Source organism: Falco cherrug, chromosome 4 (genome assembly GCF_023634085.1).
Source record: "Falco cherrug isolate bFalChe1 chromosome 4, bFalChe1.pri, whole genome shotgun sequence".
NCBI lineage: Eukaryota > Metazoa > Chordata > Aves > Falconiformes > Falconidae > Falco > Falco cherrug.
In genome coordinates, this window is record NC_073700.1 from 9651502 (window position 1) to 9677658 (window position 26157).

Genomic DNA, 26157 nt, shown 5'->3' on the forward strand with positions numbered 1-26157 from the left:
TTATCTAAAACAAGCTAAAAATTTAGTGCTTTTGTGAACACTTCTACAAGCAAGTTTTTTTCTACACTATTTATAGAAAGCCAAATACAAAAATAACCGAGGATCAGCTGAGACAAATTTAGTGTCTTATTTTAGTGAATATTAATTTATTTTTTGAGGTCTGAACAGATCCCATGTAACAGGATGTTAATATGAACATCCCTTCTTGAAAAGATTTTTCTTCTCCTTGTGGTTCTACTTGATGCAATAGTCGTTATTATGGACTGTGAGATAATATTTTCCCCAAGGTGAAGAAAACAAAAAAAGCTTTTTTCATGATTTGTCTGTCTTTCTGCATCTCCTACACAGGTTGCTGTGTGATACTTCACTGTTCAGAAGAACTCCTTCTGAGCCCCTATATTCTATGAGGAATATTAAGAAGGCAGCTGCAGGTCAAGGTTTGCTCTATCTGGTTGGACGTGTGCAGCCTCTGAACTGAGAGTTAATTCTAATACAGATACCACATAGAATAGATGTTTTATTCAAAAGCTTCCTGCAATTTTTAAGAGAAAAAAGCCATCAAAAGTGAAAGAATAAATCTTTATTAATCTTTAAAATAAGCCCTGAAACAGGAGTCAGACCAGAGCAAACAGGCTTCTGATATTCATTGCCAATTGTACTATGATGTACAAGTACGATTCAGAACGGCAACCACCTTGTAACATTTATACACAGAAGACTAACTGAGACACCAAGTTACAAGGACCGGCTCCAGTTACACCACCTGGGCATTCCTGGACATATATAAAATGATAAAAATAAATACACAGCCGCCTTAAAGTTCTACTCCTTTTGACGTATCAGTATAATCTTTATGGTAAAATTATAAAGCCTAGGTCTCTCTGAAAACAGAACAATTTTATGTATCATATGAGACACAGTTTGCTCTTGGAAAAAGAGCCAGAAAAAATTGTTAGATTTCTTTTTTAAGGGAATGAGAAGGAATGAAAAGGAAGAGAAATTACTTAGTGACTCAGAAGGTAGCTACAATCTTTATTTTTAAAAGAAAAACTTGTAACTGGGGGGAAAATGGACCAAAGTAGGAACTGTCATGTCAAAGAGATATCCTGAATCACCAAGTCTGGTTGCCTCTAGAAACCAGAAAAGGGTAAAATTAAACAACAAATTAATTATTAAGGCATAAAATTGGCTAAGGCCTATCCCTTTCTATATGCTAAAAATCAGTGATTTCATGTAGGTGTCTTTCAGAATGTCCCAATTGATACTTGACAAAAAAGCCCAGAAAACAAACATGGATCCTTCCCTTTGAGGGGACATCTGAACCTCCTACCTCACACAGAGATCGCAGGAAAAGTATTACCAAGAGGAGAAAATTTATGTATATGAAGATGCTGGACCAAGCTCTCTGCTATCTGGCTTCAGCAAGGTAACAATTTTGTAAATGGAACATACAGTGTCTAAGCACTTCAAACAGTATCAGTGTTCAAAGGAATTTTTGATACCAATCTTTCGTGCCTATATTCAAGATTCTCTTGTAATTTTTGGGGGTGGGGGTGGTGCTTTAGCCTGTTCAAAGTCTGGAACTCCTGCCTGAATCAAAACATGTGACTAAATATACCACTTTCCAATGACAGAATAAACATCTGGAATTATTCTAAGTAAGCCTCAATTGGCATATTACTGTCACACGAATGCTCCTAATGTCACACAATGCAAAGAACATTCTGGAGACACATAGGAATTGCTCCAGCTACCAGATATTTTATTGATCACAGTTGCCTCAAAATCTGTCTGAAAATGCTAAGATGCCCAAGCAATGGCAACCCAAAAGGTGCTTGACTCAGTACTGCATAGCAGTAGCTTCAGAACTGGGGGCAGTATGATCCTCAGCTTAGGAGACAGCCCCACTTTAAAGGGCCTACAAAGGGGACATTGAAGTGTCTTGGTTACTTAGTATTTTATAATTAAGATAGCCCAAATATTGGAACTCTGCTCCTACTAGCAAATTCTTTATTTTACATTTCTAACAAGTTACAAACATGACATAAGGTTGTAAGGTAACCTAAAGAAAGAAACAAACACCAATTTCAGGCAATGAAATACGGCTATCATTAATTACCTGTACTTAGTCTGAAAAAAATAAAATTAAACTTATACTATACCCCAGTTCAGAATTCCTATGGCAAGTATGCATGGCCTTCACAGAATTCTTTATGAGAACATAATTCTCATTAGTGAGTTTACAAATGATAGTGGCACTATGCCTTTCTTAGGATATTGCTTTGATGTGGGATTAATAACAGTAGCCCCACTGCATATTCAGAAATCCAATTTAACAAAAGTGATGGGGTTCATCTTCTGACCAAATAAAACGCTCGATATATTTTATGGACATACATTGACAGTCTATGTTTTCACATGTGTGAAGAACTTTTAAAAACAAAGAGATTAGTTTTCATTAAAACTGCTTTAGTTCACAAACTAGAAATGAACACATGAAGCTAGTGCAAAGGTAAAAGAGGACAAATATTTCTATTAGGGGAAAAATCAGTAATACTGGTGCAATTGAACATTTAAAACTTATATTGAAAGAATCCGATTTTACTGAAAAAAATACATAGTCCAAACAGAAATGTGATTTTTAGAGCTCACAGCTTCTAACATGCTACCATCTCTCTGATATTAAATAAAACCAATCATTTTTATATTTACAATGTTACTTAAAGCTTACTATTTTCTAAAGATGCATAGCCTTTCAGCTTTAAAATATGTATTGTTCAAACTCTCAGAAAAAAATACTTCTGCTGTCAAACAATGAGTCATTTTTTATTTCCTCATATGCTGGTTGTGAGCCACATGTATTTTGTCAAAATCTACTCTCACAAAATAGTAAAATCAACAGAAAAAACTCTAGTGAAAGCCATCTGCAATGAAGTATAGAATGAATGCTGTTAATCTGCTAAACAAGAAAAAGGAAATTAGGGGTGGACTGGCTGCTGGGAGAGAACCATCATACATATAAATTAGCATTTTCTTAATTAAGTTTATTTGTAAACAAATCTTGAAACACAGTGCATCATTTGTGTTCTAATATTTTCTGAACGAAAATAAAGTCACTGTAATACGGATTTTGACAGTTAAATCCACAACATAATTAAAATGTAGCAAATGAAAGACTATCGTCTACAATAAAACGTGAGCTCGTGAAATGATTACCTCCTTAAACTGGTGTTATTATCCCTTTCTTTAGAGTTATAAATCATTCTTCAAGCTAACAGAATTTTAGATTTGTTCAGCACTTTCAGACAAATTATTCTCAGATTGTTTCATACTGGTACCTACCTTTCTGCTTTGAGTTTCCACAGCACCACTGAACCATTTGAGAGGTATTGAAATACCCAACATTTATTTTGATCAGCAAAATTCTACCCTCCACTCCACGTTCATTTTATGCTGCGTTCCTTAGATGGCCACATCAATGGTTATGACAAGACAGTTAATATGCTACACTTCCCCAAAACATGCCAAAATTTTGAATGCTCTCCATCAGAATTCCAAGCAACACAGAAATAGCTCAGAAAGTATTCTTAAATTTCTGTCCTCAGACCTTCTTTTCCCAAAGGAATGAGCACTGTGAAAAAACAACTATAGATCTATTTATGTTTAAAAATAAAAAAAGCAAAACAAAACAAAAAACACCACCAAAGAAAAAAAACCAAAACCCCCCACAGTTCCCCAGGGATGTACTTCTGTAGTAGTGGGAATCAGCATGCATTACTTTATAGCAGTACGTTCTGCATGCTTAGCTCTTTAGTATATAAAGTCACTTCATCAACCCAATTATTTCTTTTTTTTCCTGTTTTTTCCCCCAAAGTAACTCTAAACTACTTTAAAACACCTTCATTACAGAAATGATTCAACCAGCACTGCTGCAAACCATGGAAATGTAAAAGCTGTTAAAAATGTATTAAATGCTGTCCATGCCACAAGGGTACTAGTGTAAAATGACCTTAAGTTTAAAGGCTCCCTATGAAGGCAGAACAGTAATCTGCTCTGCTTCTCCTAATGAATAACAAATGGGCCTTCACAATTCATTTAGTTCAGTACAAGCTGCCATTACAACCCATTTTGTTTTTTTAACTTTGTGGTAATGTATCATCTTGCCTGATTCTATGTCATCTTCTTGAAGGTCACCAAAGGTATGTAACTCCACTCTTAATAATGAAAAAAAGGAGGAAGGAAAAGAGATATGACAAATTTAGACAAAGCACCAACCAGTCCATTCCGATATACTGTATCACACAGTGAGGCTCATACTTCCTACACAAAAACGCTTCCTGTATTGTAAAGAAAGTAAGAAAATCACTGAAGTTCTCAAAATAATTTTCTTTTTTAATTAATAACTTAAATACAACAATATCTGGGAAAGAATTCTTTGGGTTTCTATTGCCTTACTCTTGATGTTTGTTTTGCCCTAAAATGTATTCTGCATTTGAGCATTCAAAAAAGGAATTAAAAGACCATGAAAATTTATCTTTATTTCACAGGTATTTAGAAACATGTATTATGTTGCTATGGACAATTAGCCTTTTATCCAATTTTAGTTGGTAGTTTAACTCACCCACCCTAAAGGTTTTAATTATCCCCACAGCCTGCATGCTTAGGCCTCAATTCATGCAGCTGGAAATCTGCCTCAGTGATGTTATAACCTTGTTAATGTAACAAAAGAGGAGTTTACTTAAAACTGTACTGACTGTGGACTTAAGCCAAATTTACTTGAAAGAGGAAAGAGACTGTCAAAAATCCTACAATAAACACAGAAATGCAGTTCTTTCATAACCTTCACCTTAATTCATATAGACAAGCAATTTACATGTAAGTGGATTCATATGGCCTGTGAGGGGCCTCCTTTCTGGAGCTGGACTATTCTTTGTACCCTACCCCCATCTTCAACAAAAAAAGCTTCAACAGCTCACTTTACAGCAATGGCAGAGTATCTGCAATCTTTTTTAATCACAATAAAACATAATTAAGATAAACATTTATAAAGCTAGTCAGTATCAATAAAGGCAGCATAATTTCACAAAGCCAATTTCAAGTAAGTTCAGCTAGTCCTTTGTCAAATACATATTTTAAATTCAATAAAGGTTTTATTTGAAGAGTGTAATGTTGCACTTCTAATGAGGTAATAGTTACATTAGCCTTAAGTGGAAGTTGCCTGTCATATACTGATATCCCACATTCATTTAGTTGCCAAATTACAGTACGGATTTCCTAAGTTCATCTGTTAATTAGATTCATTTTTAGGCTAGATACTAACAAAACCCTGCATTAGACTAAACAAAACATCATAGTATTGAAGTGTTGAAAGGAGATCTTTCTGAGAGAAAAAAATATAAATTCTATTGCTTAATACAACTGTGAAAATACCGTAGGTAATTTTCATCCTGATTGGATCCTTGTACTACTTTTTTTAAGATCGGATCTGATTGGAGGGGCAGTAGTGGGTAGCTGGGTGGTACACATGTATGCATAGCCACAAAACCCATAAAACACACTGTTTTCATTTCACCAGTTTTCCTTCAGTTGTTGACAAAATAATCCAGGTGGGAGAGGACGGTAACAGGCACCCAAAACAAAATTGGAAAGCACTCACATTTCTTTCATGCGTGCTGAAAGTTTAAATATTTTTCAATAGGTGAAAAGTCTTTACCTTAAGCTGATGAATGTCAGAGTATTTTTCACTCTGTTAGGAGGGTATCAGGTTGCCGGATGTCAGATGATGATCTACCACACCTCTTGGGCTTCTATTCTTTAGGTGTTATGTAATAATCTCTACTTTTCTGCTACTGAAACTCACGCTAGTCCCAACACCAGCTCCTGCTCTAAACCCCACAGACACGAACTACTCACTTTTTGTTTACAGACCACACAGAAAACTAAAAAGAGTTTCTCACGGTAGTCATACAAGACCTGAATGAGGTTGTCCAGCTCACAAAAATACTCTTAAGTTACCAAACACAGTATATCCCCTAAATAGTGATGAGAAAATTCCATTATTTTGGAGCTTTTACCGTGAGGGGGTTTAAAAGTTCAGATCATTCTTCCTATTAATTGCATCTCTCCTTCCTAAGCAGTCTTTGGGACATAGCTTGCCATAGCATGCAGACAGTTGAATATAACCACCGTGAAGTCCCCTGACTATTGTTCACTAATTGATGCGATAAGGTCCTATGCTCACACCTGACTCCATTTTACCCAAAACTCTTCCAGCCTAAACAAATAAGGCAGGATACAAAATTTCATTCTTATGGATATACATTTAAGCGGAATTAGAATTTTGTTCAATAATTTATATTCACAATCTTCATAACATAAGGATTTGAAAGTATCTAGCTAGACGGATACCTGGCCAGCTTTGATTCTATGTTGCACACAGATGTGACCTACCTATCTTATCATGTAAAACCTACCTTTGACATTTTCTCCTCAGTACCTATCTCTGTTTCATAACTATAAAGCTCAGGGAGGCTGAAAACCAAAAAAAAAAAAAAAAAAAAAAAAAAGTAGTACATTCAAGGACTGCCTCTGTTAGACCAATCTACATTTTTAATCCCACCTAGAAGATGAGAAACAGGTCTGCTAGTCTTCAGAGAATGCAAGATGAGTTTGCTGGGAAGCAAAAAAGAAGAGGCCCTAGTAACTAGAATGATTTTAGCAATATGGTGATCCTCAGAGGCCTGTGTGGCCTAATTTTGGTCAGACTTGAATGCAACAAAGATAAACTACATGTTTGAGGTAGGAGTGGTTAGAATCTGGGAAGACTTTAACCACAAAAAAGTGTTTTTACATTTCTAACCTAAGCCAGTAAATCACAGTTCCCTCCTTAGTATCACAAAACTAAAATCGGATGGGTTTTGAAAAATTCATTATTAAATATGAGGAAAAAAAATATACAAGACTTTCACTTGCATCTCCCAATATACTTTTAAATACTAAAATGCAACATAATAAGCACAATAGTCCTATTAGAATTATGCAACCTTCTCTACAAATGCAACATCTCTCTTTACTAACAATTGAAAAGATCTTTCCACTAATAATATTTTACATAAGTGTGTGCTGTCACCAAGCTTTTGTTTCACCTTGAAAAGTTTATCTATTCAGTTGAAGTCACTTCAGGAAGCAAGCCATGGTGTCCTTTTAAGGTGATGTTTATCCTGAACACAACAGCTTAACTATAAGATGTAGCACACACTTATATAATGTACCTTCTTAAATGAGGCTTTTCTTTTCTAAGATACCCAGATACACTGTACAACAGTGTGGAAATAGCCACGTTTGTTCACAGAGAAAATTGAGATAAGCTCATCCTAATTTCTACTGCCATCACATAAGTCATGCTCTGTCACTTTGTTAAACTGACAGTGTTGAAAGGTGAGGTGTTCATTAGAAAGTCAGTGCTTTAGCACATTTTTGTGTGCTATGCCATATTTTAGCAATCATGTTTGAATAATTCCCTTTTTACTACAATATTTCCACACTCACATTGTTTAGATATTGCTGACAGTGATAACATGATACATGTTTTTATTATCATCTTCTTTATTATAGTAATGCTTGATGGCCAATGAGGGATGGAAGCCCATTATGCCTGACAGTGTGTTAATAAAGATTATTGATCGGTCGTGTCAGGCTTATACTCTAAATAGCTAAGCTAAACACAGTTCAGTGGGAGGGCATAAACACCAGCAGCACAAGTAGTGTGACATTCTCTTGGATATCAAATATGGTATGAGTGTGTTTCCCCCCCCAAAAGACAAAAAAGCTTTGACTCATTTCAAGATAGAGGCAGAGATATCTATGACAATAAATTCAGTTAGATAAGAGTAAATCTTACTTAGGCTCTAACAGGCAGAAAGACTGTCTCGTGCACTCACACCTTACAAAGCATTAGAAAATGCACATCAGAGAGCATTAATGAACTCTCAGACATCAGAGTGCAAAACTTCAAGTACATCTTGCATCTTTTTACACACGAGAGGACTCAATCTGAGGAAACAAAGCAATAGGAACTTAGATTTATTTTTCCACAGCACACAGAGAAGTACTTGTTTGCTGGGGGCATGGGGAGGGGAAAGAATGAGGAAGCACAGGAAGAAGGCAGCAGATTTACTGCATAGCACCTAAGAAGTAATGGGAAAGTAGAGAAAGCTAACTGAAATTTCCCTTCTGTCACTAAGAAAGCTGTTCCTGTTTGATTGCTTCTGACTCTGGTCTTCCTTGACTTTGTAAGACCTTTTCCTTCTAATAACAAAAATTCATCATATACATTTCTAAGTACATTTTATATTTTGATTCAATATCAAACAATAATCTAGTGATTTAGTTTAAATGATCCAAACCTTTAAATTTCTTTGGTTCTCCATTTTCAAATATCTGCGTTTACATTATGTTCAGCATTATCCCACTAGGGAGATCCTCAGCTCATAATTCCTACCATTGACTTGAATGTCCTGGGTCTCAAGTATGTGAGATTTGCCACTGCAAAAAGGAAAAAAACCCTGACCCATCATATTTTGAGGTCTAAAATGCAGAAACATCTGCTAGAATCATATGCAGTTGGCTGAGGTTAGGAATATGGGAGCCTGCAGTTGATCAGCACTGCCCTAGGTGTCACGGAGGCCAATGGGAATTACACTAAGAGGGTTTCAGTAGACAAGGGTGTAATTCAGTCAGCTTAAAAAAAAAAAATATTCATGAAACAGAAGCCTAACTTTTTCTTTCCTCTTTTACTCTCAGCCTCCTACTCCTTCCTTTCTGTCTTTTCAGCCACTTGTTCTTTTGAGTATATTATCAGAGGTGGAGGCCTCTACATTCCCATGCTGGCTGAACTTCAAAACAAATGCCATCCTATTTCATCATTTTTATCATTAGTAATTTTTTAGCTAATAAAAGCATGTTTCAGGCAGTTTTAAAACAAACCATATATAACTTTGCCAAGATCAGTAATTAGAGTACAATTTCTTTCCACAGCATTGTTCTCCCAGTAAAATTAATTTGTTGCTTCCATTTTCTTATATTAAAAAAGTTGTACAATAGAAGTGAGACAATATTTTAATACTTAGTAGATAGCATAAACTTTTTCTTCTTTATCTAAAAAGTTAATATTGCTAAACCCAGTATTTTAAATTTAGATAAAATCAGTAGCTTTGCTAGAAAAAGAAACATACTTCAAACTACACTTTTGCTTTGGAATAATCCAGACCTGGATTTTCATTCTTCAGGTTTGTACAGCCCTCTTTGTTTCACCACTGTCCATATTTCACTGACTACTAACTCATAGTCCCTTCTCACTTTCATATACTATCCTTCTCATCACTGTCCCTTTCTGAATACTTCTCCACCTCACATGAATTTAGAATGCTACGAATCAAGATATATCAAACTGATGTATTTTAAACCTTTACACATCTATAAATTAAAAAAAGAAAAGCATTTTAGTTTAAAGAGACTGATTTTTAGAAAAAGGAAAAAAGAGGAGAAGCAAATGTTTTGACTTTCAATTGCAATTGTTTCTTCAATTTTCACTTCATTTCAGAAAACTAGAATACTCTGCATCTCAAAGTCCTTCAAGCAGCTTGAGACACCTGTAAACCTGAAGCAGTGTTAATTCCAAGTGGTTCAATCACTAGAGAATGTCATGTAACTGTTGTATCCCACTCTTATAACCTGCACATTAAAATAATCATTTTGTCACTTGTATCATTTTGTCAATCCACTTATACACTATAGGGCAACAGAAGATGCAAAAGGCTGTTCAAAGTGTGGCCTTTAATCTTTCCAGGATGTATTAGTTGACAATATAACTGGTTCTCAAAAAAACAAAAAAGTTTTAGAAATCATCTGATCATTAACTATGTGTGTTTCAGTGTAAGGGAGCAAAGTTGGAGGAAAAAGCTAATACTTCAGAGAGAAAATAAATTTTAGGAACATAGTTCAAGAACAGCCAAAGAGTACAAAGTAGCAGCCATTTATGGACCTCTTGTCCATGAAGTTCTCTAACCCTTTTTTGAATCAGCTGATGCCACTCTGCCCTCTGTGGAAGCAAGTTCCAGAAGGTCACCAACCAACCACTCCATAAAGCAGCACTTCTCTCTTTTGAATTGATCACTGATTAACTTCAGCAAGTGCCTGATATTCCTGATGCTGGGGCATCTGGCAAACAACAGATCTATATTCAGTTTATGCCTGCCTTTGAGATTCTGCAAACTTCAAACATACCCTTCCCCTCCCCAGAGTGAAAAGACTTTAAGTTTCTCCCTCATAAAGCAGCTGCAGGATCCCCTTGATCTTTCTACCATTCAGGTTCTGGGGAAAGCTGTCAAGGAATAAAACCCCTAAGAAGTACTGTGGAATTTCCAACATAAAATGTTTGCTGGAGCACTGACTGTTATTTTTCTACTTAGGCAACGTACCTGAATGTTGAGAGAATAATGGCAATAAAACCGGAAAGAAAAATACACTACTAGGATACAGAGCGGCAACTACCACCAAAGTCCCTTTCCACCTGGCAGATGCCTCAAACCACATGGATCATAGGAACCTGGAAGATCACTTTTACAATTACAGAGTCAGAAGATTATATTTCTATACTTTCTTCAGAACACTACTCATGGAACACATGGTAATTAAAGTCAAAGTACTTATGAGATGAAGAAAACAAGCCGTTTAAAATCCGAACCCATTTTCTAGATCAGAAAAGTATGCTTCTTTATTATAAGCATAATATGTGTTGTCTGGAATATGTTTGAACTCCTGGTTTGCCCTCAGACAATGCTTCTGTGACATAAGTATTGCTGCCATTTCATAATGGAGAGGAAGACACTGCCTTCCTGGGAGGGAAGAACTTTAAAAAGGTTGTTACTACACTCTCCCACTGTCTAAAGGGGAAGGAAACATGGGAAAGGATATTTTTTTTTTTTTTGCTTCCTTTGCTTGGGTACCCATATAAAAGCAGGCAAAACACAGCCTCTAAATTTAAGTTTCGGAGAAATCTTAATTTGATCTTACTAACCTTCAGTAGCAGGTGACAATCTATTTCAAAAGTAAATTATGACCTCAGTAAGAACAAATGAAGAAAAGAAATGGCACACTTTCATCCCATGCTGGTGAGATTTCAAACATCACAAATCTTATAAAATAAAATTAAAGTATACTATCATTTAGTCTGAATATATAAGACTCAAGTAAATGGGGACTTGGTGACACTCATATGTCTTTAAATAAGAGAAGCGCTTTGCCAAGTAAACAGTTCACTCATTCGGTTCTCACAGAGAGAAACATTTTATTGCTTTGTGCCCCTTCATTGTTTACAAAAGAAAAACATCTCTTCATTTTAGTCAAGAAAGCTTCTGTTCCAGAGAACAAAGCCTTCATTTGGGTTTCTCTCATCTTTATGGTGTTTGCAAGTTGGTGTCAAAAATGTTAGTCAAGGCATGCTGTGTTACAGGTCTGTGGGGCAAAAGCAGTCACAAGAGACTTTCCACCCAAGTTAGAAGGAGACCACATTACCATTCTAACTACTTCCTATGGAAGTTACAGTTGTATCAACATCCTGCTGTTTTGTTTGTATTTAACTTGGGATATGACTCTCCACACTCTCAGCATGAATCCTACAATTAAATGGAAGCAATCCACAGGTTACTAAAAAACAGTCTAGTGTTCTACATTTGAAATGGTACAATTTTTGAGACAACCAACTTGCTCTCCACTCACTGAACATGTTTATAGCATACATTACCACTGTTTAACCAAGTCAAAATAATCCCTCTAATAAATTTCTGAAAATTAGTTTTTTTCTCCACAGCTATTTATATACTACTCGGTTATCTAACATATGAAGTAAAGATATGTTAAAGAATTCCTGTTGGAGAAATTATAACTATCTTTCTTAAAATATAGGCTGTATTAGAGCTGATAAAATAGAAAAAAATATTTTAAAATGAGCCTACCTTCAAAATAATGCTTCATTAGTAGTCTAAGAAATCTGACTCTAGTGTATTTGCTTAAACTTAAATTCAAAGAGTATCCTTTAATGTCACATATCCACTACTACTTATTTAGCCTAGAACTATATGCATGGTAGGTGCTAGCTCTTCTTAGAATACACTAGCATTTTACAACGGAGCATAAACTAAGCATCTTTGCCTGCACCTTTTAGTTAATCACCTCAGTTTCCAGTGTAGGCAAAAGAACCAGTTACCTACTTCCTTTTCCTTTCTGAAAAGAAGGGGGCAAGTGGAAAGCAGTGCTTCACTGTAACAAAGAAAGCAGACAGTTTCTACAGGGAAGCTATCATTTTAAGCTGCTCTAAAGAGTGAGTTCCAAGCGATTTCAAAGAGTAATTCCAACCTTAAATCACCCTGCCAATTTCTCCTAGCCTTGTTATATTGCTTTCCTCATCCTTGCTGCTGTATGGAAGAACCCAAAAAAGGAAATCAATTTCATTACTACATGCAACTAGAGTCCCTACAATATCATCAGGGATTTTCCTGTCAATGAGTGTCATGCTCCTGGCCTGTGTGCACCCTGAACAGGTGAACTGCATACACAATTACTCTGAAATGTTCCAGATGCACTGGATTTACTATTCACACAGAGATTTCAGAAGCAATTCTGACCATAGCTGTACCCACTGCTATGAGGGTGAAACCACTATCCTGTGGGTGACAGAATCTCTTGGGGTGGAGTAATCAGGACATAAATAAAGGAAAATATGTTGAGTTCCTCTCCCTTTCCCTCCCCAAGTGCCAGTCTGAGATGGTGATGGATGGAAACAGTAATAGGAGAATGTAAGGCAGGGACATGAGCTGATTTGTCCAGGTGCTAGAAACATGTCTACATTCCCTGGACATCCAACAGGCCTTGTCAGAGCTACAGCTCCCGCTGAGCTGCTACACAGATGTGAAACCCCCAACTTCTACCGTAGTTAAATTTATAGATGGAAAAAGGGGGTATGTCTGCAGAAAGCCAGATGAATACTTTGGCCACTAGTACTTCATAAAGCATTTTGACTTCCCTACAAACTCTGACTGTGACTCTCCAGTTTTACATCTTCCACAGTCTTCCCATTAGGCTGTGATTCCTGACTTCCAGAATCCATTCTAAGACCCTCTTCATCCCTGCAATACCCTCAAAAGTCCACTTGAAGCCATTTGTATACTTGTCCGTGCTTGAATTTCCTGCACTAAAAAGGAGGGGACCAGTCAGACCAGGTGACAGACAAACAGACAAGACACATTCACTTTCCTGGAACAAGACAAGCTTTCTGCTTACTCTGTGAAGCTGTTCATGCTCAGTTTGTTGCACCAGGCAAATCCACACCATGGTCTTGCACCCGAGACTGGCATCTAGTGGCAAATACAAGTGCCCTCTCCTTGTCTGGCAGAGCAGCTGGACCACAAGCCAGCAGGTAAAAGCACAGTATGTGTGCAGCACTTTTCTATAGAGTGGCAGCTGGTGGGACTGCATGCTTGGTGGAAAAAACATTTTATCCCCTTCTTCCCACAAATACTTCATCCTTGACTGTACACAGGTGCTGTTAAATGAATAAAGTAAACATACTGAAAAACAGAGATAAGTAATAGTCATTATTTTCAGTCAAAAAAATAGTGGACCCTCTTAAAGGAAGGGATGTTTAATTTTATTCTGTCACTGTAAGAAAATTTACTGAAAAGTCTAATTGAAAAATAAAATTTGCTTTGGACAACACAGCAATGTTCTATTTTTGTTATTGAATGAAAGGACTAGTAGCTGGTTATTTTATTAGGAGATCTTTAATACTTCATTACTGAAGTAATCTATTTATTGCACATAAGTGAAAACATATAACCTGGAAATTTGTAGTGAATTTCAAGACAAAGTCACTTCCAACAAACCTGATTTAGAAATACCCACAGGTGATGGCACAAATTCTATCAAAGCAAGGAAACTGCCTTTCAAACTCTTGGCAAGAATCACTGAAAAATCATCAAATTAACGCAAAACCACAATGAAATAATGTTCCTTTAAAAAAAAAAGTATTTAAATATATTTCTAGAGTAGAGTAAACACTACAGAAAATTCATTTAAGTGCTTTTAACCAAGAAAGCCCTGTTTTGATAACAAAGTTTTTGAGGGGTTGAGAGGGGAGGGCTGTTTTTATCTTGGTTTTAACCTCAGTGGCTGCAGCCTGAAGACTACATGCATATAATTTACAAGTTGAACTCACAAAAAAAGCGATTATAATTTGTATATCTTTCCTTCACATGCCATTAAACTTTCTTTTATGACTACTCACTCTCCAGGTCAAACTGTGTATCTTTCTAATGGAAAATAACTTTGACCATTTCGAAAAAGATTATCTATCCCAGAGTAAAACCCACTTTCCGTAAGGATAGGCATTTATTTCACATACATATAAAAAGCAATTTTAATATTCTATAAATATTCATTTATCTGTCTACACTGCTATCTAATTATGTTACAAGCAGCTTTTCGAGTTTTGGAAGGAACCACCATATAGGAAAGGACATCTCCATGAAAGCACTGTTGATGCCTTGTGGTCATGAAAGTATGCTCCACAAATATGGCATTTCTGAAACATTCGAAAAAACTCCACCACATCACAGTGCAGAAACTTCTTCTACCCTCAAGCTCTTCACATTACAAAATGAACAAGCTTTTCTAGGCAAGCCTTGTGAAGTTCTCAGTAGGCTGTGCTCCTTACGAACTCTCAGAAAACAAAAACAATGTGTGGAAAAAGCAGTCTTGATATATATTTCTAACTACCGATTTTTAAGTTCAGGCCAATTGAAACTTTGCTATGGATGATAAACACAGTTTTAAAAAACATTAAGGTGCCTTTTGTCACACTATGCAATACAGATTTTTTTATTTCTTTTAAAGGATCATTATTAAAAATAAAAAAATGTATAAATGCATTTATTTTTTTATGCTCATAAGGAGCACCAAGCATTAAGACAATTAGGCAAAATGATGGATTTGAACACATGCTGCATTTTATTGTTAACATGTATGAGTAACTTCCATTAATGTCAGTATGAGTTATGTGTGCACTGTTAAAATAATATGACCATAACAAAGACATTTCCTCCAGAACTAATATAGTAATATTTTAATAGACATTTAGAAAAAAAAAAATCACATCGTTAGAAACTAACATTTAAATGCAAATCCTTCTCCAAACTTAACACTTTGGAATTCTTTAAAATAAATCTTATTTTTTCACGTTGGCATCAAATTAAGAATAACTTGGTGTTTATTTCCTTCCATCAAATTACCTTTCATTTAATGGGTACTTATCTAGTTTCCCATTCAAAAAGACCAACCAGATAATGAACAAGATTAAGCTGCTATCCATTTTTATTCTAAACTTCCTTAAATAACTAAATGTATATAGGAACATGTAATGACAACTGAAGAAGTTATCTAAAACTGACAACTGATTGTAGCCAGTAAATTAAGATGGATCTTGGCAATGTCAGCCAGATGTGCCTAGAATGCAGAGTTATGTTTGGAACTTGAACATAATACAAGCATAGGAAATCATCATAAATGTTCTTAAACTCACAGTTCATGTCTATTTAACTGGAAGTTAGCAGACAAAACGTGTAATCACTCAGATTTAAAAACTGATAAATAGAAGTTATGGTAAATGCTGCAATTAATAAATTATCTTAAAATATCAGAGAAAGCACACTTCTTTAGTATATTACTACAACACAGAATTATCTTTCATCTGTCAGTGGATGTCTGGGTCTTTGCTAACTTCTACAATCTATTTTTGAGAATAACTTATTTATAAAAAAAAAATAATGCTATATTTAGTATATTCTGTTGTAATGCAGCAGATTTATAAAGTTTGTCATACACTTAGTGAGCAATTTCAAAAAATAAACTATGGTCATGAGTATGTGAATTATTTCTAAAATACATTTACTAATAGAATCATAGGATGGTTTTGGTTGGAAGGGGCCTTAAAGTGCACCTAGTTCCAACCCCCTGCGCCATGGGCAGGGACACCCTCCACTAGACCAGGCTGCTCCAAGCCCCATCCTGCCTGGCCCTGAGCACTGCCAGGGATGGGGCATCCACAGCTGCTCTGGGCAAACTGTGACAGTGTCTCACCACTCTCACAGTAAATATTTCCTTCCTAATATCTAATCTGAATCTGCCCTTTTCCAGTTCAAAGCTTTCCCCTTCTTTTTATCACTACATGCCCTTGTGAAAGGTCCCTCTCCAGCTTTCTGGCAGGCCCCTTGAGGTACTGGGAGGCTGCTGTAAGATCTGCCTGGAGCCTTCCCTTCTCCAGGCTGATTGACCCCAACTCTCAGCCTGTCCTCATAGGAAAGGTTCTCCTGCCCTCTGATCATCTTTGTGGCCATCATCTGGACTCAATCCAATAGCTCTGTGTCCTCCTTATGTTGGGGGCCCCAGAGTGGAACGCAGCACTCCAGGTGGGGTCTCACCAGAGCAGAGCAGAGAGGGAGGATCACCTCCCTCGACCTGCTGGTCATGCTGCTTATGATGCGGCCCAGGATACGGTTGGCTCTCTGGGCTGCAAGCACACATTGCTGGGTCAGGTTGAGCTTCTTGTCAACCACTGTATCCATTAATTCATGTATCTAACAAATTATGTATCTATTAGATACATATGTATTTATTAATGTTGTTTAGTATATCTTCTTAAATAATCTGAAATTAATATTTACATTTAATTTATATTTTATGGAAGTCATGTAGCCCTTCCTACAGACAGATTTCAAAAAATTACTAAGTATATTCATATATATTATGTTCATACATACGTAAGTTCATATATATATTTCACAAACTGAAGTTAGGATACAATTAAAAACAGTAATAGAATACATTTATTTTTTTTTAATGAAAGTGAATTCTAATTCTAAGTTATTAGCTGAATCATAGATTTCAGGGGGAGTGATTTGTTTATGGGTTAGATCATTAGACACTTCCAGGTAATGACACAGAGCTAGCTGGGAAAGCCACCTAGTAGAGGATTAGGTAATCCTCTGTGGCCTAAATTGGAAGAAATATGCATTATAATTAACTGTCAGAACTTCAAATGAATTTTAGACCAGTTCAAGATTAAAAATGAAAACTATATGAACAATTGCTTCTCTTGAAGACAGAAGAAAAATAATGGAGAAGTCTACATATTTGCACAGCTAACAAAGTAACAATTACAAAATTAAAGGAAAATAAGAAAGAAGTCTTTCACAAAAGAAACAATACTAATGACTACTCAAAGAAAAAGACAACAACACACATTTAACCAGAAATTTTTACTAATTTAATTTTTAGATGTGAATTTAAAATTTTCTTCTAATACTGCTATTTACTTCTTAAATTTATACTGTAAAACACACACTATATGTCTATATCACATTTTGAAATCCAAACTGTTTCTAACTTGGATCTTTGATAATGGATCTTTCACGACTAGTACCATCCACTCAGCCCTTTATTCATAAAACTGGACAGCTTTTATCACAAGAGAACTAAAACTTCACCAGTTTTTGCCAGCCTCGCTTCCCAGACTGAAGATACATGCCTTACACAGTTCTGTAAGGTTCTGTGTACCCAGCCAAAAAAGCCACAATAACAGAACTAAAGATACTGGGGTGCTTTTTTTTCCCCGATGTTGCTCTAGAATTGATAATTATGATTTCAAAACCACACCCTTACCATTACAATGAAAAACAAGCATGAACTCAAAGAAATAGCCCAAAGCAGTATACAGAAAAGAGGTGAATACATGAAATACCCTTGCACTAAGCATGAGTTTCATAGATGAATTAATATGTCCATATAAAAGAAAAGGAAAAAAGTAAAAAAATGTATCTAATATAGAATATAATATCACATACTACTCTAATTTATACGTGCTCCCATTTTTCTTTACAGATACAGACCACATTAAAAACAAAAACAGTTGTTCTTCTGATTCCACTGGAAACATTGATGCTTGCATTACGGTATTTCTGCACCTATATTACATGGCAGCCCTTCCAAAAAGCCTACTTTTAGAACACTCTAGTAAGCATATGCCTCCGTTTCCACTTTGTCTTATTTACAACATTATTAAAAGCATTTTTTCTGATTATTTACCTTTAGTATTTTGTGTAAGGATATCTACAACAACTTAGCTGAAGTTATACAGAGCTTAAGTGTTTTGGGGTTGTTTTTCCTCCCTCAATAAAACAGTTTTGAAATTACAACTGTGAATTTTCTTCATTGAGTGAGTGTTAACTACACAATTCCCAGCCTAGCCAAGTCGTAACAAGTTCACTCTTTTTTTGCCAATTTTAAAGATAAGTCAGAGCTTTAATATCCCATAATTACAGACGTCTACCTTTCCTGTGGGTAGGAAGTTAGATTTAAATTATAGGTGTATCTTCCTTTTTCATTCTGTGCCTATATACATAGTGATAATGTGTATGCAAATAGGGTTTTGTTCTTCTGAGTTTGTGTGGGTTTTTAACCAAATCAATGCAATAAACTTTGCACCAGCCATATAAAGTTATAAACCCCTTTCCTTAAATTTGACATTAACAGAAACTCCAACATAGAATTCCCACTGAAAGATGGGGCTTTAGACCCTCAGTTTCTCTTGGACGTTGCTGATATTTTTAGTTACATGTAAAACATGCATGTAACATGTAAAAGGAAATTTGTTACATGCAATTACGTATTTTCAGGAATTTCCAAAAAATTCTTCTCATGTCAGTACTCATGAGTACTTCTAAAATCAAGACTTCCGCATTTCCGTATTTTAAAAGGAACTTAGCAGTCTTACAAATAATAGAAGTTGTTAAGATTCAGAACTTAAACACATACATAGAAAAACCATAGAAAAAAAACCCACCCTCTTATGGCAAGAAAGTAGTGATTTAAATTTTTCTAGAAATCAGAGAAATCAATGTACTTACTTCATTTCAAGAATTTCTTCAAGCTGTTTTCTTCGCTCCATTCTCAGGTTAGCCAGATGGGCTTCTTTTTCAGCCAAAGACTGCTGTGTTGAGGCAAGACGGGCTTTGGTAGAATCTAATTCTTGTCTAGTCTTCTCCAGTGCATTCATCAGCTCTTCTACCTAAGAGAGAGAACTTTTTAAGCTTCATAGTCTTTGTAATAAGTAAATCTTGAATCTATATAAATACAGAAAATAAACAGCACACAAAAGGAATTATTTAAAGTAAATGGCTGCTCAAATCTATTCCTATCTTAACTGTTTTAAAAACTAACACAAGTAGTCTTTAAATACAAAAAAATCCATGTTTCCAGGAATCCACTGAGTAACAAGCAACATCTATACAAAACAGAATACAGATCTGAAACCTATTTAATCTGGGCCACTGCCACATACAGACACAACTTACAAGTATTTTCTGCACTGTCTTTATTACTTAAATTCATTGTGATGGTAGCTCATCATAATAGTAATTTCAGACATTTTAGATGCAGACATATATATATATATATATAAAAATATAAAACTGCTCATGACAATCCATGTATTTTTCATCAAAAAATGCACACCCTTCTGTGCTGATCAGGTTGCTCAGGGAAGCTGTAAACTTTCCAATACTTGGGTATTTTCAGATCTTGACTGAATGAAGCCTGCAGAATCTGATCCAACTTCGAAGTTATTCCTGTTTTGAGCAGGGGTTTAGACCTCATTGCCTCTAGTGGTCCCTTCAAAGGGACCACTGAAGTGCTGTATGATTCTAAACTTTAAACATCTGTTACTGCTCTAACAACTGAGTTATTTTCCTCATGACAACTGTGAGAATCTTTAAAGTATGAAACGTAGGAAAGTTAGGGTGATCCCATTCTTTCTTTAGCATTGGTAAATGTCAACTGGATGTAGGATAAATTGCTTATTGCAGGAATTCAGAAAACCTTCATTGTTTCAGAAAAGAAAATCCAGAAGAAAGAAAACTGTATCACATGGTCTATGACATTTTTTAAAGAACACACTAAAGAATGGAGACTACATGTGACACCTGTCTGGCAGCAGAAAATTTACTTGTGGGATGAATGCCCTATTTCCTGTATTTTCTTGCTCGCCTCCTTGGTTTAAATATTAACATGTTGTAAGTTAGTGAACACTTCAGAAGAAAATCTAAATAAAATTAAATGGAAGAGATTATATTCCAGTTGTTCATGTTATACAAGTCATTGAAAAGTGTTCACTTTTGCTGGTGTGTTGAAAAGCCTGAAATATTCACTGTGGTCATATAATCAGTGCGGCTACAGAGAAAGTAAGATGTTTTCTGCCAAGTTAATGCTTAATTGTTGTTTGTTGTTGTTACTGAAATCCTACTCACATGCCATCAGTGTTTATAAGCCACATATTTCTGTTTCATTGTGAACACACATTGCCTCCTATATAACAGCTTCAATAAAGCAAAATTAATAATACAGTCTTCATCTAATTAATAATGAAGACTCACATTCTGCCTGAAAATGATATACTGATTACTTACCCCTTCTACACCAGCTGCACCTGATTCTTGATGAACAGTATAATAAGATCAACGGAATACTAGAACATGTCTGATACCCTTCAGCGTGTAAGAAGATACACTTCATGAATGCAGAATCAATAAAAAAAAATACCAATACCATTGAAACTACTTCTGTTCAACCTTCTACTCAAAGTAAAGCCAGGGTAATACTGATACAAATGAAATAGCAAGGAGTGCAAGATTCCACTAGAGCAAACCATGAAGAAAGATAAAGGCTTTAGTTATCTTTGTAAAATGACTATCTAGTGAACTTTTACAGTAGAAGCAGCAAAAAGAAAATATACTTGAGGGAAATAAAAAAGATGGATTTGCACTTAAATCCCGGCGGGGAGGGATTTTAAAAAAACACACAAACACACAAAAAAAATAAAAATAATAATAAAAACAAAACCCCCAAAAAACAGAACGAGGGAGACAGATTAGATTTCTTTAAAAACATACTCAATGTCTAATATAATACCAGATGCTTCATTTTCTGTTTTAGTACAAGAACACAAACCCATGCTGTCTCCACAACAAGGACAAGCCTTGATTGCTAAAACATAACATGATAGTTCTACCTGTTTTCTCAGGTAATTTTTTAGGCTTGTCCTTGTGGTTTTTAAAAACTGCATTTAGTTTCTGCTAAGCCTCCAGCCTGCTAGTCAATTCCAGGCAGCATACATTAATGGAAAAAGTAGTAAGGATTCAAGACTGCAAATTCATTCATTCATACAGACTCTTGCTTTGAGACAGGATCTTTAAACACCAACTCAGTCCACACTTGCAGATCTGTTTGCCAGATGAGAATGTAAAACGGATAGTAGCAGCACTTCCATATCTTTAGTACCATTGCACTCCTTTTCCTACAGGTTCAGCTGAATTTAGTACCCAACCTGTTGACTGACTGAATGCTCACCTAAGTTCTGATACATCACATCAGTTACATTTTAAAACATTTAAGGGAATTAAAGACTTGTGGAAAACAAAACTGTGGATTAGTTAATGTATATTAATAACATACTCCTATATTACCAGACAAAAGAGATCAAAGATTAAGAGGGAGGGAAAAAACCTTTAAAAATTTAAATATGAAAACTTTTTCAAACCACAAATCATTAACACATGTAGACTTGAAAGTTATACTTTCATTTACACTTTCAACACAATTATTTGCCAGCTAGTTCTTCCTTCACTTTTTGAATATGACCCAAGTTCAGCGTTGTATGCTTTCCTAGTTAACTGTCTCACCAACACCTACAGCAGAATCCAACTGGCAGGCATGTGCAGAAGAAACTGATTTTTATGGGTTTGTTTTTTTTAAACCAACTACTATCAAATGTAAACGTGTGAAGGCTGAAGTTGCACAATCATCTTAGCATGTTTATTATATAGCTGCAGCAGATATATTACAGTGGAAATTTAACTTTAAACACTGAAAGCAGTATTATCTAGATATAAAAGGCTAAGTGGAAAAAAGCATTTTAAAACAAATCAAATTATTAAGTAAGCACATGCTGTCTTTGATATTATTTAAAAAAAATAAAAAGGGTTAATGTTGATTTACTTCCTCTTAGTCCTACTGTAAGAATGGGAAATAAACCCAGTACTACTACTGAAAAATTTTAACTTTCTGACCCATGGCAAATACTTGTCTTTTGGCTGCATTTAGGGGCACTTCACCTCGAGAATCACTATGCATCCAGGAGCCCTTTCCTCTCCAAGGACTGCTGTGGTCCTGCCTTACAGTTTCTTTCAATTTTTTTCCACTCTCCCGACACTGAACTGAGTCCCCTATTGCAGTATCAGTTCATTAATGACCAAGTGACACATTTACACACTTTTTTTACCATTGTACAAAGGAGCAAGATAAAAGTTCGCATTCATGACCGTACCCGTTACCTGTACTATCTCATCCAGCCATTTGCCTCCCAAACTGAAGCACCTATTCTACCTTAACTATCACATACGCATCCTTAAGACCTTTCTTTACCTAGAAACAGAGAAAAGTCTCCCAAAGTAATGGCTGTTGATCAGCAGCGCGTTCTGGCAGGGCAGCAGTGTTCCGAACGCCCCGCGGCGGCGCAGCAGGGGCGGGCGGTACCGGGGGCCGGGCGCGCTGTGCCCGGCGCTGGCCGCACCCCGGCCCTGCAGCGACACCTCCCGGAGCGCTGCGGCCACCGGCACCGCCACCGGCACCGGCACCGGCACCGCCACCGGCACCGCCCGGGGCAGCGCCTCCGCAGCCTGGCACACCGCGCCCAAGGCATGCGCCTTTCCCCCTCACTCCGTTTCTTAGTCTAACTACGGCTAATTACAAAGTTTTCCATTTTAGCTACCAGCTACAGAATTAATAAGAATCCACGTTTTGAAAGAGTTTACTGTGAGAACCGCCTCGAATACAAGGTTCGTTGCTAGTAAGCACTCTATGCCCTGCATACGTTATTAACTGGGTTTTCTTCCCCTTCGCAAAGCAACGGCCTCATTTTATCCCTTGCATTTTCTAATAAAAGCCATTAATTTTTTTTTGTACTTTTAGAAAGCCTAACTGACCTCTGTACTTCAAATATTTTATTAAAACCACTGCTAGAATTAGGTTTGCATTTCAGAATGGCTGAAAACCAGCAAACTAAACTATTATAATTCTTTATTTGTCAGCCTATTTTAAATGAACACTTTCTACTGCTTCTGCAGCTTCACATTTTCAAGTCCTATCAGCAGTGTTTCACACCGAGATAAGAAAAGAAGAAATGAATGTAACTGAAGTATACATCTGCATTACCAGATTCTGCAAATTAAAGAAGGTTAGAGTTCAAATGAATGACAGTTTATTAAAAATGCCCTGGAGCATTCTTAATTCCAGATTGGATTCGGCTCAGCACAACTCATGCTAACATAATACTGTTCCAGTTTGTGGGAATAAGGAGGGAGATGGACAATTGCATGTTTTCTCAGTCCAAGTATAATATATTTCTGCAGGATGACGAAGAGCTGGCAACTTTCCAGCAGTCAGGGTTAGTATTATTAGTATTACTATCTTGAAAGGGTTGGCACTTCATTTTACCAATGATATTGGTGATAAATACAAGAGTTTTGGATTTCCCTAACTGACTCTTTCAAGTATCAGTAGCTATACAAAACTCCATACCTGCTTTAAAACCTAATCTTGTATTAGTAAACACAGATCATTTATAAATTTTACATAGTAAAGTAAATAAATCCTACTATTTACTTATAGATTCTTCACTTTTCTTTAATACAAGAATATTAACCATTATAGATAACAAATATGAAATAAAAAAAAGTTTAACAAACTATTACATTCATCCAGTACAGGGTTATGTGAGCTGCATTTTTATAGTAAGTCGTCAACCAATGTAAAAATCCATCCAGCTGTTTTCAAAGGTGATTTCTTTTTTTCCCATCGTTTGCTAAGGAAATGCTTTCCACCACCACACACACACACACACCCCAAGTTACAAACTATATAAATTTTAGTTATCTCCAGTTCTGCGAACATTAATAAGAACTATATTTGGTTTTTTCCTCCACGATTAAGCATGAGATTGAAAAAAAGGAAAGACTATAATCCTTAAAGTTTCTCTTTGTGGCTTTCCTATAAATTATACTGCCACTGGAATAAAAGGACAGAGATAACACATTCGGAGAGATGAGGGAAAACAGATAAAAACCTGGATTTGTACACACAAATATCCACTTACCAGCTCTTCTGCCTCACAGGCTGGAGGCTTCAGCTTTTTACACTAATGGATTGCCTATAATTTGCTAAGTGAAGGATGAGTGCCAGACACCCCAGGATCCTGCACCAGTAGCTGCTGCTGGCCACGCAGAGAACCACTCTACCTCGTGACTAATTCAATTACACACCTACAGGACGTCCAGCACACAAGTCATGTGGACCTACTGCTCTTAAAATTGCCAACACCATCCTGCAATATGGTTTGTAAATACCTTGTCTCTTAGTTTCTAATAGGAATTTCTCCAACTTACGAGAGCCTAAACAGTTTCATTACAAAAGTGTTTTTCACAAAAACAAACAGATATAGCAGTGTCATACTGAGCTCTGCAAGACATGGAAATAAACTTTGTCACTCTCCCCTCCACTGTCTTCCCATCCCATTTATCATCCGCAGCCAAATTCCTCACCTCTGACTTCCTCCATCACAGCTTTTAAACCCAGGAAACAGGTCTAAAAAAACCCAGTATAGTTATGGTGGCTGACGCTCCCGCACCTTTCCAAACGAAGACATTAGACACGTCTCTCACAATTTTGGGTATTGTTAGAGAAGAAAAAATGTAACCATACTCTAGAGTGTATATAGACTTTACAATAAATATCGTAAGTGAAGGATTTGACAGAAAATTAAGTAGAACATTTATAAAATCCAGGCTAATAGTCCTTTTTCTTTTTAAATCTTAATAGACTAGGCAAGTAGAGCCCAATGCTGTCAACCAGCAATGCAGCAGTAGTATAACACAGATTACCAGAAGCACTGAAATAGCAATCCTCATGAAATGGCTTGCCATCTCCATAGGAAGGCAACAGCACAATTATCAAAGGGGGTGCCATGCTGCAGAATTTGGAATTGGAAACCTTATTGAGTTTACTTTATTATATAACGTGGGATTTAAAATATTTTAATTTTTTTTGGTAAGTGCTATATTGGTAAATACACAAGGTTTAGTTTTATTTAGATAAAGAAGAGAGATGGTATAGACAGAGCATATATTTCCCATCTAGACTTGTACAGACCACAGTCAGGGAGAGAAGGTCCTTCAGTTTCCTTAGTATTTCCCTGCTGGGTGTCCTGTGGTGGTTACCAGTCATGATAATTTATATTAGCATGGTAATATGACAGATACATATGTCCACCTCTACATAAAAATCTTCTAGAAATTAGCAGACTCCCATAGATTAAAAGAAATATATATCCTAAGTGGAAGAATTAATAATGCAGTGGTATTTACTAAGTTAATTTAAGATTTTGCAAGACAGTTGTGGGAACTGTATTAAAATGATTAATTTTCTTGCTACTGGTGAACATGGATCATATTTTATTCTAAACCTCAGTAATTCAATAAGGTTAGGACCACAACATTATAATTCTTTGACTCACTATCTGATCTTCCAATTAATATAGTGATTTCACCTATAACTAAAAGCTATAATTAAATAATTTTGGAAAATATTGGTAATAATAAGTAGAATAATGATCAGTTTAAAAAGCCAAACCAAAACAACAACCAAAACTAACGCGAAAATGTTTTAATATAGCTATATATACATATATAGCTTCAATTAAATCAAATTAAAATGGTGGTAGAAAAAATGTTAACCTCTGTGCTCTAGGATCATGTTTCTAGACAGATGAAAACAAAAACGATGCTTCCACTGCAGTCCCAGAAATACTATAATCTATTTAAACACTTCATCTTGGAAACACAGCTGGCCTCCAGTTATAGTATTCTCAATTAGTTTCAACTAGAAAACATTGTATGACAACCCAGTGTCAAAATGTGAATGGGACCTCTTGCAAAACTG

The 26157-nt window shown here is 36.0% G+C and overlaps 1 protein-coding gene across 4 annotated transcripts in view; it reads right to left on the bottom strand.

Annotated features, from left to right (window-relative positions):
• ERC2 (ELKS/RAB6-interacting/CAST family member 2) overlaps nucleotides 1-26157 on the bottom strand; it is a 521548-nt gene that overhangs the window by 212273 nt on the left and 283118 nt on the right. For all 4 annotated transcript variants that reach the window (XM_055710069.1, XM_027805155.2, XM_027805144.2 and 1 more), the window contains one exon: nucleotides 19017-19177. In XM_055710069.1, the coding sequence (XP_055566044.1) occupies nucleotides 19017-19177 (161 nt within the window). The remainder of the gene's footprint in view (nucleotides 1-19016; nucleotides 19178-26157) is intronic.